At 43.6% G+C, this 15,729-nt stretch overlaps 1 protein-coding gene across 6 annotated transcripts in view; it reads right to left on the bottom strand.

Moving 5' to 3' along the window:
- Window positions 1-1,914: 1,914 nt before the first annotated feature.
- NBEA (neurobeachin) overlaps window positions 1,915-15,729 on the bottom strand; it is a 786,732-nt gene continuing 772,917 nt past the window's right edge. For all 6 annotated transcript variants that reach the window (XM_073662535.1, XM_073662540.1, XM_073662538.1 and 3 more), the window contains 3 exons: window positions 7,552-7,748; window positions 6,689-6,840; window positions 1,915-2,381 (listed from right to left, as the gene is read on the bottom strand). In XM_073662535.1, the coding sequence (XP_073518636.1) occupies window positions 2,291-2,381; window positions 6,689-6,840; window positions 7,552-7,748 (440 nt within the window). In that variant the 3' untranslated portion in view covers window positions 1,915-2,290. The remainder of the gene's footprint in view (window positions 2,382-6,688; window positions 6,841-7,551; window positions 7,749-15,729) is intronic.

Here is a 15,729-nt window from a genome sequence, read left to right as displayed (position 1 = left end):
ACCAGGAGATCAATCTGTGCATGTGCCACCGGTAGTAAGGACAGCGCCGATGCAAAATTTCAAACAGGAGGCAGGTCAGTCACACAGCAGTGATATGTCTTACAGACACCGGAGGGAAATGGAGGGGCCAGGACAAGAGCGAAGGCCCTACCCACAGTCCCGCCCCTGTGCACCTAAAGCTAATTACTCGAAAACTCCAAATGCAGATTAAAAAACAACCACAAAGCAGATTTCTTCACTAAAGGTATCTATTAAATCTGTATACCAACAGCAGCATGGTCATGTCTTTACTTTAACATGACAATTGTGCTGACAAGTTCTCTTTAAATGTAAAAACTCTATGGGAGAATTCCCTGAATGAGGTGTAAGCCAAGCCTTACAATTTGTATCTCTATATGCATATTTTAATGTAAGGCCTAATGATGTGCTTTAAAAAAACAAATACACAAAATTAGTTGTTTGCATATTTTATTTTTCTTTTTTTCTCATTTCTTTTTTATTTATTTTTTTATTCTTTTTTTTCATTATTTTTTTTTTTTTTTTTTTTTTTTATTTCCAACTGAACACATCTGGCATATTTTACATCTTTGCAATAAAACATGGTTACAATAGCTTAAGGAATTCATATATCCAAAATATTTCACCATGATTTCAAGATGAAATGAAATTGTCTTCCAGGTGTTCAATATCCTCCTATTCTAAGCTACAACTCAAGATATTGCTTACAGACTGGTGATGAATAACTTAATATTTACGGCGACTCCATCGATTTATCGGAGTTCCTTTTTTTTGTTTTCTTCTTTTTATTTCTTTTTCTTCTTTTTTAAAATACAAACAACAATGTAGAAGAAAACCAAGTGGTAAAACTTACTAATACAAGGTGGAGAACAAATAATTAAATCACATCAATAAATAATGATATGTTTCTGGTGCAAAGTGCCAATACAAATTCTCATTTTTATATGACAAATTTTTTTTTTTGTTGTTTTTTTTTTTAAATAAATGACTGCAAGTGAGTGTAAATTACATTCCTGTTACATGCCTCATAGCCCTACCGACACAATATGTACATCTATGACAATACAGTCACTAAATATACAAAGAAGAAACAAGTGTATTTACCCCTGGGTGTGTCCTTTAACAGTACAATGTGCAGGAAGATATTTTGACAGCCATCACTGCAGTATTGTATGGACAGGCGCCTTCGGCTGGCCACGTGGCTTTACGTAAGGGGCCACTGTGATAGAGTAACACTAATCAATGGCCAAAACCTAAGCAACTTCTGGAAAATTTCACTTTTTTTTAATTCTAAATCTGTTTTCTTTTGTATAGAGGGGCTTGTCCTTTTTTTTTTTTGTCTTGAACACATTGATCGGCACTATGAAATGTTAAGACCCTTACTCAGAAATAAAAACAGGGAATAAATATATTTGCCTCATCTCTCCTTCATCGTGATCACAAATAAACCAAGAACCACAGCAAATATGTCTCCTTATGAGAGATTTATGGCAAACCATGGCTTCAGATCCCTAGGTTTTAAAAGTTTATGGGATTTCATTAAGAAGGGATTAAAAGAAAAAAAAAAAAGTGCAAAAGTAGATTTTGGTGTAAATGTTAAAAGGATTGGACAAACCCATTATTCAACCTTTTTAATGCAAGCTGCATCTTTTTTTTCTTTTTAGTTTCATGGAGACACCCGATATCTCAGGTGGAAAAGTATAAGCACGATTTAGCTTCACGATAAAACTAAGAAACTTTTTTTTTTTTTGTTCTTTATACAAGGTTTTACTTTTACAAAAGTATCCCTTTTAAAGTTAAAGATGTGCATCTGATGTACAAAGTATCAAACATATTTTTTTTTTTTTATATTTATTTATTTTTTTCACAGCTTGAAAAGAGGCTGGAAATGGGATGTAAGATTCATGGACTAAACACCGTAGCAGCTGGACACAATATTCTTCACTCGTGACCGAAAGTCTCTTTGTGATGTGTCCTACCAGCTTTCATGAATAAATAAAACTGAAGTCATATCCGAGACTCCTCCTACTGCTCAGAATATACACGGTACAAGCTTTGCCTTTAGCAGCTGGTGTTCAGTGAAAAGAAAAAAAAAAAAGAACACACAATGTAAAGTGGTTTGCTGACTACAATGTACAGCTATTGCTGGGTGTAATGGAATGTACAATGGAGCTCAATGCAGGCTCGCTTCTCCACCAGATCGGACAACGCCTCTTAACTGCAGCGCTTGTGCTCTCAGCGGGAAACTTGGCATTCAGCACTTCAATCAACTTTAGTATCTGTTCTGATGTTCGTAATGCCATCGGTTAAAATCTATATTAAAAGCTACAATGCTACCAGAAGCCATGCCAGTGATCAAGGTCCTACAAGACAATGAGAAAAGCAAGGGTTAAATGTCGGCAAATCCTGCTGAAGTCGACAGAAACCAACAAATTGAAGGCATTTTCCATGGTTAGGAAAACATTTTTTTTTTTCAAAAATAAGGCCAAGCACATGAAAGGGCTACATTACCTAAAACAGAAAAAGGAAAAAAATACTGGAAACCTCCTTTAAGGCTTATACAGACGTCCATGAAAATTGATCCGAGCACGAATTGGGGGCAGATCTCTTGATCCATGCGTGACCTTTTCATATATATCTATGAGGATACGATGTTCAGGTTAGGAGAGCAGCGGCCAGTCTGTGCTCGGACTGATTTCCACGGACGTCCGCATGAGCCTATATTGTGTATCTCCAGACATCTGCTAATGGGGAAAACATGCTGGACTTTTAACACGCTCCTTTGTTAAACTGGGGGACAAGGATCCCGAGTTGTCTGGTAACTTCTTATTCCCCTCCTCTGTGTCTCAATTAAAATACTACTAAATTTCTTCTCATTTGCAAGGTAATGGATGTCTCAGCTGAGCTCTGAGGACAATGGGGCTCTGACCATTGGCAATAAAGCATAATCTACACTTTTGGCACATATTTCAACAATCCCATAGTTAGATGTACGCCTATTTTTGCACTGCTATACATATTGCAACTGTGGGAGTCTGTAAGGGTTGAAGACTAGTGTCCTGTGGAATTGCATAGTTGCCAACTTTTCTACATGTACCAGGACTACAACTTTTGGCCAAGGTTTACATAAACTTTGCCCATGTCAATTTAGATATTCCGAGGTTAGTTGAGGCGTCCCTGGGAGGCCTGGGGCAGGGATTTAAACACTTCCTAAATGTTGCCAACTATGTAATTAGGTCAGGTTTCCCATAGATAAAAAAATGGGAAAAATGTTACAGTAGTAATGGAGAACTCGGGTTTTACTTACCGTATTTTTCTGACTATAAGACGCACTTTTTTCCTCCAAAATTTTGGAGGAAAGTGGGGAGTGTGTCTTATAGTCCGAACCTTCTAATTTAATGTCTTGTTGCTGTGGGTGGTGGGGGTGTGGGGGGAGTGGCAGCGGCGGAGGAGCGGGGCACAGGAGGCAGGAGCGGCTGCTGCAGCCAACACTGTGCCTGCTACTAAAGAAAATGAATATTCACTGCTCCCCACGCCCATGGGCGTGGGGAGCACTGGATATTCATTCTCCTTAATTGCGGCGTACAGTGTCTGCAGTAGCCGCAGCTCCTGCAGCGCTCGGCGGTCATTTGTGCCAGTTACTAAAGAGCATGGGAGTGGAGAGGGGTGAATATTCATGCTCTTTAATAGCGGGCACACGCGATTGCCCGGCAGCTGCAGGAGCCACGGCGCGGCTACAGTGTGCGCCCGCTATTGAGGAGAGTGAAGTCACTGCTCCCCACGTACACAGTCCCGGTGTGGGGGAGCAGTGACTATTCCGGCAGCAGATCATCCGCTGTTAGCATACCATGCATACCAGGATGAGGGGTGCCATGCATACCAGGATGAGGGATATTAGTACAGAATTGGGGGATATTACCCCTATAACAGTGTTGGCAGCAGATCCCTCCCCCATAACAGTGCATTATGATCACATATTTTGCTTACATTTTTTTTCTATATTCCTCCTCTATAACCTAGGTGCGTCTTATGGTCCGAAAAATACGGTAGTTTGGCCCAAGTATAAAACAAACTTAAGTGGAATTATCTCCCATCCCCATACTAGGCGGGAGTTTTAGAAATAAGGGTATGTTCACATGGGCTGGATATGCTGTCATCTTTATTTCCAATTTTGTGGGCAGACAATCCACAGGCTATTACAGCAGCAGCTAAGAGTGTGAGATTTAAACAAATCTCCTCCACAAGCTGTGGGAAATAATCGATGTGTATACTGACATGGAGTCTTATACCCACAGCCTTGTCAATACTTTTGTTGCAGATCTTTTGCGAATTTTCCCTACTGAATTCAATAAGCAAGTCAAATTCATAACAAGACTCAATTTTTTTGCAGACTTTTCTGACGATTAAGCATGGTTGAACTACAAAATAAAGAAAATACAAAATAATTTTGCAGGTTAAAATACTGACTCCTTTCCCCGATCATCCGAGGCTCCACTAACTGTTCCCCTGCTTGTCTTTCTTTGTATAACTCAGCTTTCATCAATGATGTCTCATCCCTTGTGACTATTGCAGCCAAACAGAGGCTGCAGTGGTCACTATGGGCTAGTTGAGGTTGTCCCGAGCCCGGCAGAGTACCAGCCAAAGGAACCTCTAAAATACTAGGGGAGGTAAGCATAGTCTTTTTTTTGTCATTTGCACACAAATGCTTTCCAAAGGGAAATAAACAGCAAGATCCACATAATTTGGGGTGGATTTGCTGGAGCAGATCACCATGCAGATTGTTGCAAATTTTCTGTGGAAATATTTTGAGGCAAATCCACTGAGTATGAACATACCCTAGAAGATTTTCTATGATGATTCAAAAATACAGAGGTACAAAGAAAATGTACAGGTTAATGGATTTACAGTGCCATGGAAAAGTATTCATACCCTGTGAACTTTTCCACATTTTTTCACGTTATACTCATGAACATACAGTAAATGTTATTTATTTGGATTTTATGTGATATACCAACACACAAAGTAGAAAGTATTTGAAGTATAAAGGAAATGATATATGAAAAATATATATCTGAAAATTATGATGTGGCTTTTTATTTAGCCCCCCTGAGTTAATATTTTGTAGGACCCCCTTTTGCTGCTGCATGTCTTTTGAGGTATTCCTCTACCAGCTTTGCACATATAGAGGCTGATATTTTTCCCATTCTTCTTTGCAATCTAGCTTTAGCTCAGTGAGATTGGATGGAGGTGTCTGTAAACAGCAATTTACAAGTCTTGCCACAGATTGTCAATGGGGTTTACGTCTGGACTGTGACTGGGCCATTCACACACATGAATATGCTTTGATCTAAACCCACCATTGTAGCTCTGGCAGTATGTTTAGGGTCATTGTCCTGCTGGAAGGTGAACCTACGCCCCAGTCTCAAGTCTTCCGCAGACTAACAGGTTTTCCTCCAGGATTGCCCGGTATTTATATCTATCCATCTTCCCATCAACTTTGACCAGCTTCCCTGTACCTGTTAAAGAAAAGTTTCCACACAACATGATGCTGCCACCTCCATGTTTGATGTTGGGGATGGTGTTTTCAGGTGGATGTGCAGTGTTTGTTTTCCGCCACATGTAGCGTTTTGAATTTAACCCAAAAAGTTCTACGTTGGTCTCATCTGGTCAGAGCACCTTCCATATGCTAGCTGTGTCCCCTATATGGCTTTTTGCAAACTGCCATCAGTACTTTTTAAGGCTTGCTTTCAAAAACGCCTTTCTTTTTACCACTCTGCCACAAAAGCCAGATTTGTGGAGTATACAACTAATAGTTGTCTTGTGGACAGATTATCTGCAGCTTCTCCGCAGTGACCATGGGCCTCTTGTGTAATTAGTGCTCTCCTAGCTTGGCATGTCAGTTTAGATGGACGGTCATGTCTTGGTAGGTTGGTAGCTGTGCCATACTCCTTCCATTTTTGGATGATGGATTGAAAAAGTGCTCCATTAGATGTTCACAGCTTGGGCTATTTTTTTTATAACCTTACACTTATTTAGTATTCTCCACAACTTTATCTTTGACCTGTCTGGTGTGTTCTTTGGTTTTCTTGATGCTGTTTGATCCCTAATGTTCTCAAATAAACCTCTGAGGCCTTCAGAGAACAGCTGTAGTTATACTGAGGCTAAATTACATATAGGTGGACTCAATTTACTAATTCTGTGACTTCTGGGGGCAATTGGTCACGCAGGAATTTTTTTAGGGGTATCAGACTACAGGGGGCTGAATACAAATGCACATCACAATTTTCAGATTTATATTTTTAAAATAACTAGAAAACAATGTATCATTTCCTTGAAACTTCACAAATACCTGCTCGAATATCACATAAAATCCCAATAAAATAAATTTAAGTTTGTGGGTGTAACTTGAAAAAAATGTGGAAAAGTTCACGGGGTAGGAATACTTTTTCAAGGCACAAAACATGTTTGTCATAGGGCATAATATGGATGTGGACATAATAGTTCATTTTATGCCTGTAGCAAAATAGGTCTTAAAAGACTCACAACTATTGGTATACAGACTTGAACCTAGAAATGACGCATGTACACTATATTGGCGTTATCATATACATTACCATAACAGAAGGCGGCAGATTATGCTCATCTGTTGTATTGTGGGCTGCAGACTCACCTCTGATCATGTGACAAATCCATGGCTCTGATCCCGGCATCACAGCCAGGGTAAATATAGAGCTGCTTAAAATCACAAGCCTGCCAGACTTCTACAACTCCATTATCTCCGCCGGTCACAAGATTCTGCCCATCGCTGCTCAGGAGGATGGCCTGGACAAACAGAACATCGCAACCATTCAGCACAGCAGCAAGAAGACGCAAAGCAACTAAAACTGATTTGTCAGATTAGAAAACTCCGTATTGGCACTCACTGTCAGGTCTTTATTACCGAGCATTATAATATTGCTTTCCCATAATGCCAAAAAGTAATCTGCCATCATATGTTGTCACCTCAACTGAGAGCATCATCATTTAGAGACAAAGACCCTGATTCCAGCAATGCTTCAATTACTGGGCTGTTTGCTGTAGTATTGATAAATTCATAGTTTTAATAGTTTTAGTAGCAGGAGATTATCACTAGAGGACTAGTAAACCTGCTGCCTTGTAGCTCTCAATATTCCTGAGGTCTTTATAGTCCCGCCCCCACCACTGATTGGCTGCTTTCTGTGTAAACTGTGCAGAGGCAGAAAGCCACCAATCAGTGGTGTGGGCGGGGCTATACAGAGCTCAGCCTTCAGAGAACTAATAGATCTGCAGTGATTTTAATCAAAACTTTAGCATGCAGGCCAGTAAGTGATATACCACTGGAATCAGGGTCTCTGCAATTACATCATACTGCTCTCAGATGGTGATGCAAAAACCTGGTGTCAGATTCCCTTTAAGAGTTCTGTATGACAGATAACCTTTAAGCAATACATTTTACTCAATTTGATTTAGAATTTCATGCGAAATACAGGACCTCATATACAAATCTACCCTTACCCTGGTTGAATCGGTGATCTCCATTTGGCCTAAAAGTTTGCCATTTATGCTGAAGTTGCAAAATCTCCCTCGGTCGTAGTATATAATACAATGTCCTTCACTGGATACCGAAATCAAGCGAGGGTACAAGCAGTTTTCTGGTCCCTCTAGCGCTCTGAGCAGATCCCCTGTGATTGTATGGACCAAGCATGGGCCTTCTACAAGGTAGAAAAACAAATGGATATAATTCATAAGGAAATGCTGGTATACAAACATTACATTTTAATGTAAAAAATTCCTAATTGGATTCACATATTGTCATCTAGCATGAAGAGAAATATAAAGTTGCTGGATTATCAGATAAATTGACGGTCAAATAAAAAAAAATATTAAGCAGAAATTTTTAATAATTTACAAACTGAAATGTGATTGGCTGCTTATGGCCATTTGCTCCAGTAATCCTTTATACTTCTGTATATATGATAGTCTGCTATGTAGAGCGCCCCCTTCTGAAAATGACCAGACAGGAAATGGGACTCAATAATGAATTTGATTAAATATTCCGTACATTAACCCATTAATTAATTCCTGAACTCTGACAATAAGCACAAACCATTCCATGAAGTTCCACCCCAGATCAATATTTTGTCACATCGTCCTTAGAATTAATTATCCTTAGATTGGATGGCGGCAGGTGCTCCCCTGTCTCTCTGTGTATTCCCTATGCCAAAAGTACAATGACGGGTCGAAAAAGTGCACATATGCTCAGATGTAAACATCAATACAAAAACACTGGAAACTGACACCGCGCACAATAAAATCCTCAATTATTCAGAACAAATTGTGTAATATTCAGGCAGGGTCAGCGGGCGGTGCGGGCCCATGTCCTACACATATTTACTACACGTCTCTCCCCATTTACTGCTGAAAGTGAGAACACAGATGTAAAGGAGATGCCGCCTTCTGGGTGATTGCTCCTTTTGTTATCTCAATGAAACATGGATTATTCACTGCTGGCTGCACAGAAATGAAAGTAATTTGGCCTCCGTAAAAGTCACAAAAAGGTGTTTAATACTGGTATAGTCTCACAGAATTATCATTGTTTTCTACTAGGGAGAAGCTAAAAGCACAATATTGAGCCTTCCCTCTGATGTACTTCAATATAAAGTGGGCAACTATTCTAACATACATACATACATACACACAGTGCTGCTCACTATTATTGGCACCCCTTCATTTTTTTTCATAGACTGTACAATATCTTCAGAAATAAATGAAAACATGCCAAAGTTATATCCTCAGGATTTTTTAATTAGTGGCCCAAAGTAATACAACAACAAAACATTGTTTTTCAACTTCCATGTTGCAATTTCAAAGAAGAAACAGAATAAACAGCATGTGCAGCAATAAAGGCACCCCTAATGAATATTTGGTTGCACACCCTTTGGCATTGCTGACAGCCTCCAAATGTTTCTTGTAGCTATCTATAGGCTTCTTGCTCTTCTCAGCTGGAGTTTTCTACCACTCTTCCTTTGCAGTTTTGTTCAACCTCTTGAATGTTTGCCGGGCTCTTTTTCCCAATGGCAGATTTCAGCTCACTCCAAAGATTTTCAATGGGATTGAGGTCAGAAGTAGTGATGAGCGAGCATGAATTGTTAACCCTTTCGGCGAGCACTCTCGGGTGCTCGCCGAGTATTTGCGGCGTGCTCGGCATCGATGTTAGTGTCGCTGCGGCGGCATGTGTCACAGCTGTCTAACAGTTACAGATTACTGACGTGGCCGCTGGATTGAGTCCTGTGAATCGATTCTCAGCATCACTAGTCACAAATGTGGAAAAACTTCTGCCAACAGTTTTCATCAGATCCTTTTTGAACCTGTCGGTTTTGGTCACTATGCCGCTGCGGCTTAGTAATGGGAGCAGTTTTTCACATATAAAATCATCATTTGTCCTTTTACGGGATAGCATCTTCATTGTGAAATATATAAAACCTCTGAACCATAAACTATCCTAAAACTGGTCAACTTTACCTAGTGATGCAGAACAAAATCAGCATTGTACCCGATCTACAACTATAAATAACCCTATCGGCTTATGAGATGATGTACATTAGCTTCACTCTCTAGCCAAAGGTGGGAATGAAGGGAGAAGTCACCCCATAGAGTAATAAAGAATATAAATTGTAACATCCCTGGCGGCGTGCTTGCATAGTGCACCACCTCCCACTATGCAAGACCGCAATCTTACCTGTCAGTCCAGCCTGCAAATCTTGCTCCAGTTCATGCTGTGTGCATGTCTCTTGACTGACTGCTTAGGGCGGTGGCCCGGTTACTTCCTGATTCTTATAGCTGCTGTGGGCGCACCCTTAATGCGTCTCCAGCCTATTGCTGTGAGTCACTGGATATTTAAACCCCCTCCACCCAGTAGGAGGTGCCTGAGCAACACTAACATTCAGTGTGCTCCTTGTGTGTATCTGGTTCTGCTTGTCCCTTTTCCCTTCCTCGGTATCTTCCTGTATTTTTCAGTCTGTTCCATGTGAACAGAGCTCTGTCCACCGCACCTGCAGTTTCTCTCTGCTCTGTCTTGCCCACCGCTCCGGCGGTTTCTCTCTGCTCTGACTTGCCCACCGCTCCGGCGGCTTCTCTCTGCTCTGACTTTCCCACCGCTCCGGCGGCTTCTCTCTGCTCTGACTTGCTCACCGCACCAGCGGTTTCTCTCTTCTCTGACTTACCCACCGCTCCGGCGGCTTCTCTCTGCTCTGCCTTGCCCACCGCTCCGGTGGCTTCTCTCTGCTCTGCCTTGCCCACCGCTCCGGCAGCTTCTCTCTGCTCTGCCTTGCCCACCGTTCCGGCGGTTCCGCTCTGCTCTGCCTTGTCCACCGCACCTGTGGTTTCTCTCTGCTCTGCCTTGTCCACCGCTCCGGCGGTTCTGCTTTGCTCTGCCTTGCCCACCGCACCTGCGGTTTTCGCTCCACTCTGCTTGCTCACCGCACCAGCAGTTCCTCTCTGCTCTACCTTGTCCTCCGCTCCGGCGGTTTCACTTTACTCTGCTTGTCTACCGCATCTGCGGCTCTGTACCTGTCTCCCAGTCTGTACTGGACCCTATCCAGCCTGCGCTCCAACCTGCTAGTACCTCCCGGTCTGCACTCCAGCCGTGCTTGCCAGTATCTCCCTGTCTGCATACCAGCCGTGCTTGCCAATGCCCACCTGTCTGCATACCAGCCGTGCTTGCCAGTGCCCACCTGCCTGCATACAAGCCGTGTTTGCCAGTGCCCACCTGTCTGCATACCAGCCGTGCTTGCCAGTGCCCACCGGTCTGCATACCAGCCGTGCTTGCCAGTGCCCACCTGTCTGCATACCAGCCGTACTTGCCAGTACCCACCTGTCTGCATACCAGCCGTACTTGCCAATAGCCACCTGCATGTATGCCAGTCTAAGCTGCCTGTTCCTGCATTCCCCGGTGTGGGTCAACAACTGTGACCGGGGTCTGACCTGGAGTCGCACCTGGTCCCTCTGCTCGGTTCCTCCTTGGTCCACGGAGTCGACTAAGCTGCCGTGCGACCTTGGTCGGATCGGGTTGATACTTAGTTACGCCCCTCCAGGCACTCCTCGGTTCATGGTACAGTGGGATCACTAATCACGCTCACGCCAGTCTGTCCGGGCGCAAGCGCAACATAAATGTAAAAAAATCTGGTAATAATGCAGCATAAAAGCCAAGGTAAGAACTGTACTCATACACAAAAGTATTAGAGCAAATCGCTGTGATTAAAAGTAGAGAATAAATGGGTATAAAACAAGACAGAAAGAGAAGCGGTTTACTTAATAGAGGGGTGGTGTCAAGATGCCAAAAATATTTAAACTGGCAAGTCCATATAAACCCTATAATAGGGTAAATAAAGCTACTAAACCAGTCAGCAGGGCGCAGCGCGGACGGGCGCTTACGTTCAGGGTGATCAGATTTGTCACTAACATTGGGTTTATTCAAGTCAACAAGCTGCAGGAATGAGAAGAAGAATAGACGTTGGCACAGCTTATATCAGAATGAGAGAGCCTATAACAAATCTATTGAGAAATGCATGTTAACATGGCCATTATCAGGCGTGTCCTGCTGTACAGGAGGTGGATCCTGATCAAAGTCACCGGCAGCTTAGGTATAAAGTGCAATCGAGAGATTTCCTAAAGCGCTTCTGACATCTGTCCTCTTATTTAGAAAAACATGCTAAGTGAAACCATAAACCAAAGCCTTCTCAAGAGAAAATCCAATCAAAGGATCGGAAAATGTTCACTGGTGTCAGCTGGGGACAAAATAACTTGTAAGCTAATCATCTGGGAAAATTCATGTAAATCCAGCAGTCCCTTTAATAGAGTTCACCATTTATGGAGGATGAATTCATCAAAACGTGATTCCCTCACTGGTGCCGAATGTGAAAATATACTAGCGATAAATGTGAGGGTGCGGCAAGTTGACCGAGTGATGGGCATGTACAATGGGTAGTCGAATTCTAAATTAACAACATCTTAAACCTTAAGCTCCCCCATAAAGTTTAGATAGCTGTCTGCCGTACGATGGCTTGGCCGACAGCTATCTCCCCCAAGTCTCCCACACATAAGAGCATTCTGCTGGACAAGCGCTCCTATGTTCTCCACGAAAGACCCGTAACCAAACACCTCAGGCGGCGGCTTATCTCCAGACAACAAAAAGAATAGGCCAGATCCTACTGTCCCCTAACATCATCTATCGGGGAAAAAAGTTGGGAGAACCCCCCACATGCACACATGTAAGCTCAGGCCATGGACCCCGATGTCAAAATGGAATCTAGAGACCCCAAGTCTCTTGTGCAAGTCCTTTATGAGGAGGTTCGTGCGCAATGTGAGCATCAAGACCAACTGATGCAGGCGATTAATGTGATGGCAACTCAGCTATAGTATTTTTGTCCACCTCTATGTCCACCCTGTCCCATGCCTCAACCAAGACAGGTACTCCTTCCTCAGCATCGACATCATCGGCAGTGGAGCCACCTGGAGTTCCAGTGTCTGGTGAAGCAGCTAAGCTTCAGCTTTCACTTCCATTCCGCTTTGATGGAGAACCCAAGGAGAGCCGCTGGTTCAGAAACCAGTGCCAGATCCACTTCACTCTCCAAGCTCATCTTTTTCCTTCAGACTAGACCAATACTGCATTCATGTTCTCTCTGTCATCCAGATGAGCCCTGGCTTGGGCAAACCCCATTTAGGAGCATGATGGTCCGAGACCGGAGATGTCCCGGGCAGTATTCGAGGAACCTGCCCGCACTTTGTCTTACGCTTTGTCCCTGCTGACCCTAAGACAGAGCATGGATACTATTGCGCAGTATGCCTTACGCTTCTGCAATCTGGTGGCGAAGCTGGTCTGTAATGAAGAGGCCCTGCTGGTGACCTTCTGGCAGGATCTGTCCAGTCTAATTAAAAATGAGTTGGCAATCAGAGATTTACCATCCTCCAGGGACACCCTTATATACCTCGCTACACTATGTTTGATCTCCATTTCAATGAGCAAGCTCTGGAACAGACTCAAGTGTCTTCTTTTTTCATTTAACCTCCCAGGTCGGTTCCAGCCTTTCAGTACCCCTCGCTACCGCAAGCTCCACCTCCTGCTATAGAGCTGATGCCGGTAGAGCGAGCCAAATTCTCTGTACAATAGCGACAGCGAAGGTATCGTGACAACGTATGCATGTACTGTGGTGGCAAATGTCATTATGTTCATCAGTCCCCAGCAAAGACCAGAGATCCCCCGCTTCTAGGAATGGTCGGAGAGGTGACCCTAGGTAAGAGAGGTTGCTCTCCAAAACTGGTGACCGAAGTTACCCTGTCCTGGCAGGAGAGGTCCCTCTCTGCGGCTGCCCATCTGGATTCTGGCTCCGCGGGCAACTTCATCCATCTGGATGTGGTCCGTCGACTTCAGATTCCTACGCAACAGCTGGCTCATCCCATCTACAGCCTCCATTGAAGGATAACTCCTGGCAGAACCTATTCGTTATATCACGCTGCCAGTTACCCTGCAGATTGGAACTCAGCATTCCCAAAAAAATTATTTCTATGTGCTACCTAAGCCTGTAAATTTGGTTCTTCTAGGTCTTCCATGGGTGCATTGACATTCGTCGATTGTTGACTGGTCCAAGGGCCATGTGCTTCAATGGGGGTCGTATTGTGCTACCAACTGCCTTGCCAAAATCGTGTCAAAGATTCCGCCTTCCGTGCCTTACCTCTCCACCCAGTCGCCGGGTGTTTCCTCTGTCCCTGCCTGAAACATGTGTCTTTTCTCGATTTTTCGATTAAACTGATTCGAACGAGGAACCACAACACATCCCTTAACTGGCTAAGGTTGGGGAAGCGGCTCCTGTCCTTCTAAAGGACATTTCTCAGAGTAAAAGCTTTGTTCTTTTGTTTAGGAAGAGAAGTCTGTCCGGGGGAACACAAATCAAGCTGGTCAGCCATGTTGGCGTATGCAGGTCCTCCAGTAATAAGCCTGAAAGCCTCTGCTTCTGTCTGTTCCTTCCTGTCCCTGTGGTTCCCTCAGATGTGTTTGAAATGAAGGTCTTTGGCTCTGAAGAGAGTTCTGGGGAGTCCGCCGAAAACATCTAGGCCCCTGCCATTCTTGAGAAGAGTCTGTCGGTCTGGCCAAAAAAAAAGGGGGGGGGGGGGGGCGGCACTGTTACGGCAGTAAGTCGCATGCTTTCCTTCCGCCATGCTACTCATTGCGTTCACCGCTTTGCCTGGACGCCGAGCTGAGTCTATGCAGCACTTCTAACCTTGCTGTGTCCTGCAGGGTTTGGATTTCCCAGCGAATCACCATCAAGCAGGTGCTATATTAGGCACTCGTTTACCTGGTTCGTTTACTCGTTCTGTCTGACCTCTCCACTTCTGACCTTGGCTTTGTATTCTGAAGCCGTGCTGCCTGATCCGACCCCCGACAGTCTGACTACGCTTCTGTCTCGTTCCTCCTGTACCATACCTGCTCTGATCCTCCGGTCAGCTGCTGCAGTGGTACCTGGTGTCTACCAGCAGCCCAGCCTATCCTCACCATCAGAGGTCCTAGTGAAGACCCGGTAGACACTTAGTCATGCCCCTCCAAAGTAAACCCGTGGCGCAGTGCGTCCACATTCATCAGCGTTACACTCTGTCTCTACAACATGTCGCTCTCAGATTAGGTGGCAAACACCTGGTGACCAATTTCCTTTAAAGAGTCAAAATACCTGGGAAATAATGAGCATAATACAAAACAAACTTTTTGTCACACAGCACCCAATTTAAAACCGATTGTCAGAGACATATGTCACACTGGTTAATCTATATTTTTTCTTCCATCATGGTCGTTCTATTCCGTACTCATTTACTCTTCTGAAACACCACGGGTTGTACACACAACATATTACACTACGTCATACCACAACTAAACTAAATCATAAAATAAAAGACAACAACTCAGCAAGACCTTTTTTCCATACGTCTAACATGAAGGTTCAGCTCTATTAACATCAGCGTTGGCCATTTACATAGTTCTGCTCGAAAGTAGAAGCAAAACGATGAAAACAACGGTAGTGCCAGATTCCCTAGATCGTACATGTCAAACTGTGGCTTGTGGGCCAAATTATGTGGGGCCCATTATTCTGTATGGAGGACTATGTGGGGCCATTATTCTGTATGGAGGGCTATGTGGGGCCCATTATTCTGTATGGAGGACTATGTGGGGCCCATTATTCTGTATGGAGGACTATGTGGGGCCCATTATTCTGTATGGAGGACTATGTGGGGCCCATTATTCTGTATGGAGGACTATGTGGGGCCCATTATTCTGTATGGAGGACTATGTGGGGCCCATTATTCTGTATGGAGGACTATGTGGGGCCCATTATTCTGTATGGAGGACTATGTGGGGCCCATTATTCTGTATAGAGGACTATGTGGGGCCTATTATACTGTACGGAGGACTTAGTTGGTTCCATTATTCTGTATGGAGGACTATGTGGGGTCCATTATACTGTATGGAGGACTATGTGGAGTCCATTATAAGGTATGGAGGACTATGTGGGGCCCATTATACTGTATACTGGTTGGCCCGTAACTTAGTACAAGTTTTTCATTTTGGCCCTCTGTGTGTTTGAGTTTGACATCCCTGCCCTACATGATCAACACCAACTATATTAGGAAACCGTCAGTGATTTCGTT

The sequence above is a fragment of the Phyllobates terribilis genome, unplaced genomic scaffold, assembly GCF_046119375.1.
Source record: "Phyllobates terribilis strain yellow unplaced genomic scaffold, ASM4611937v1 Scaffold_2__4_contigs__length_985480577, whole genome shotgun sequence".
NCBI lineage: Eukaryota > Metazoa > Chordata > Amphibia > Anura > Dendrobatidae > Phyllobates > Phyllobates terribilis.
This window is presented reverse-complemented; position numbering and strand designations above follow the sequence as displayed.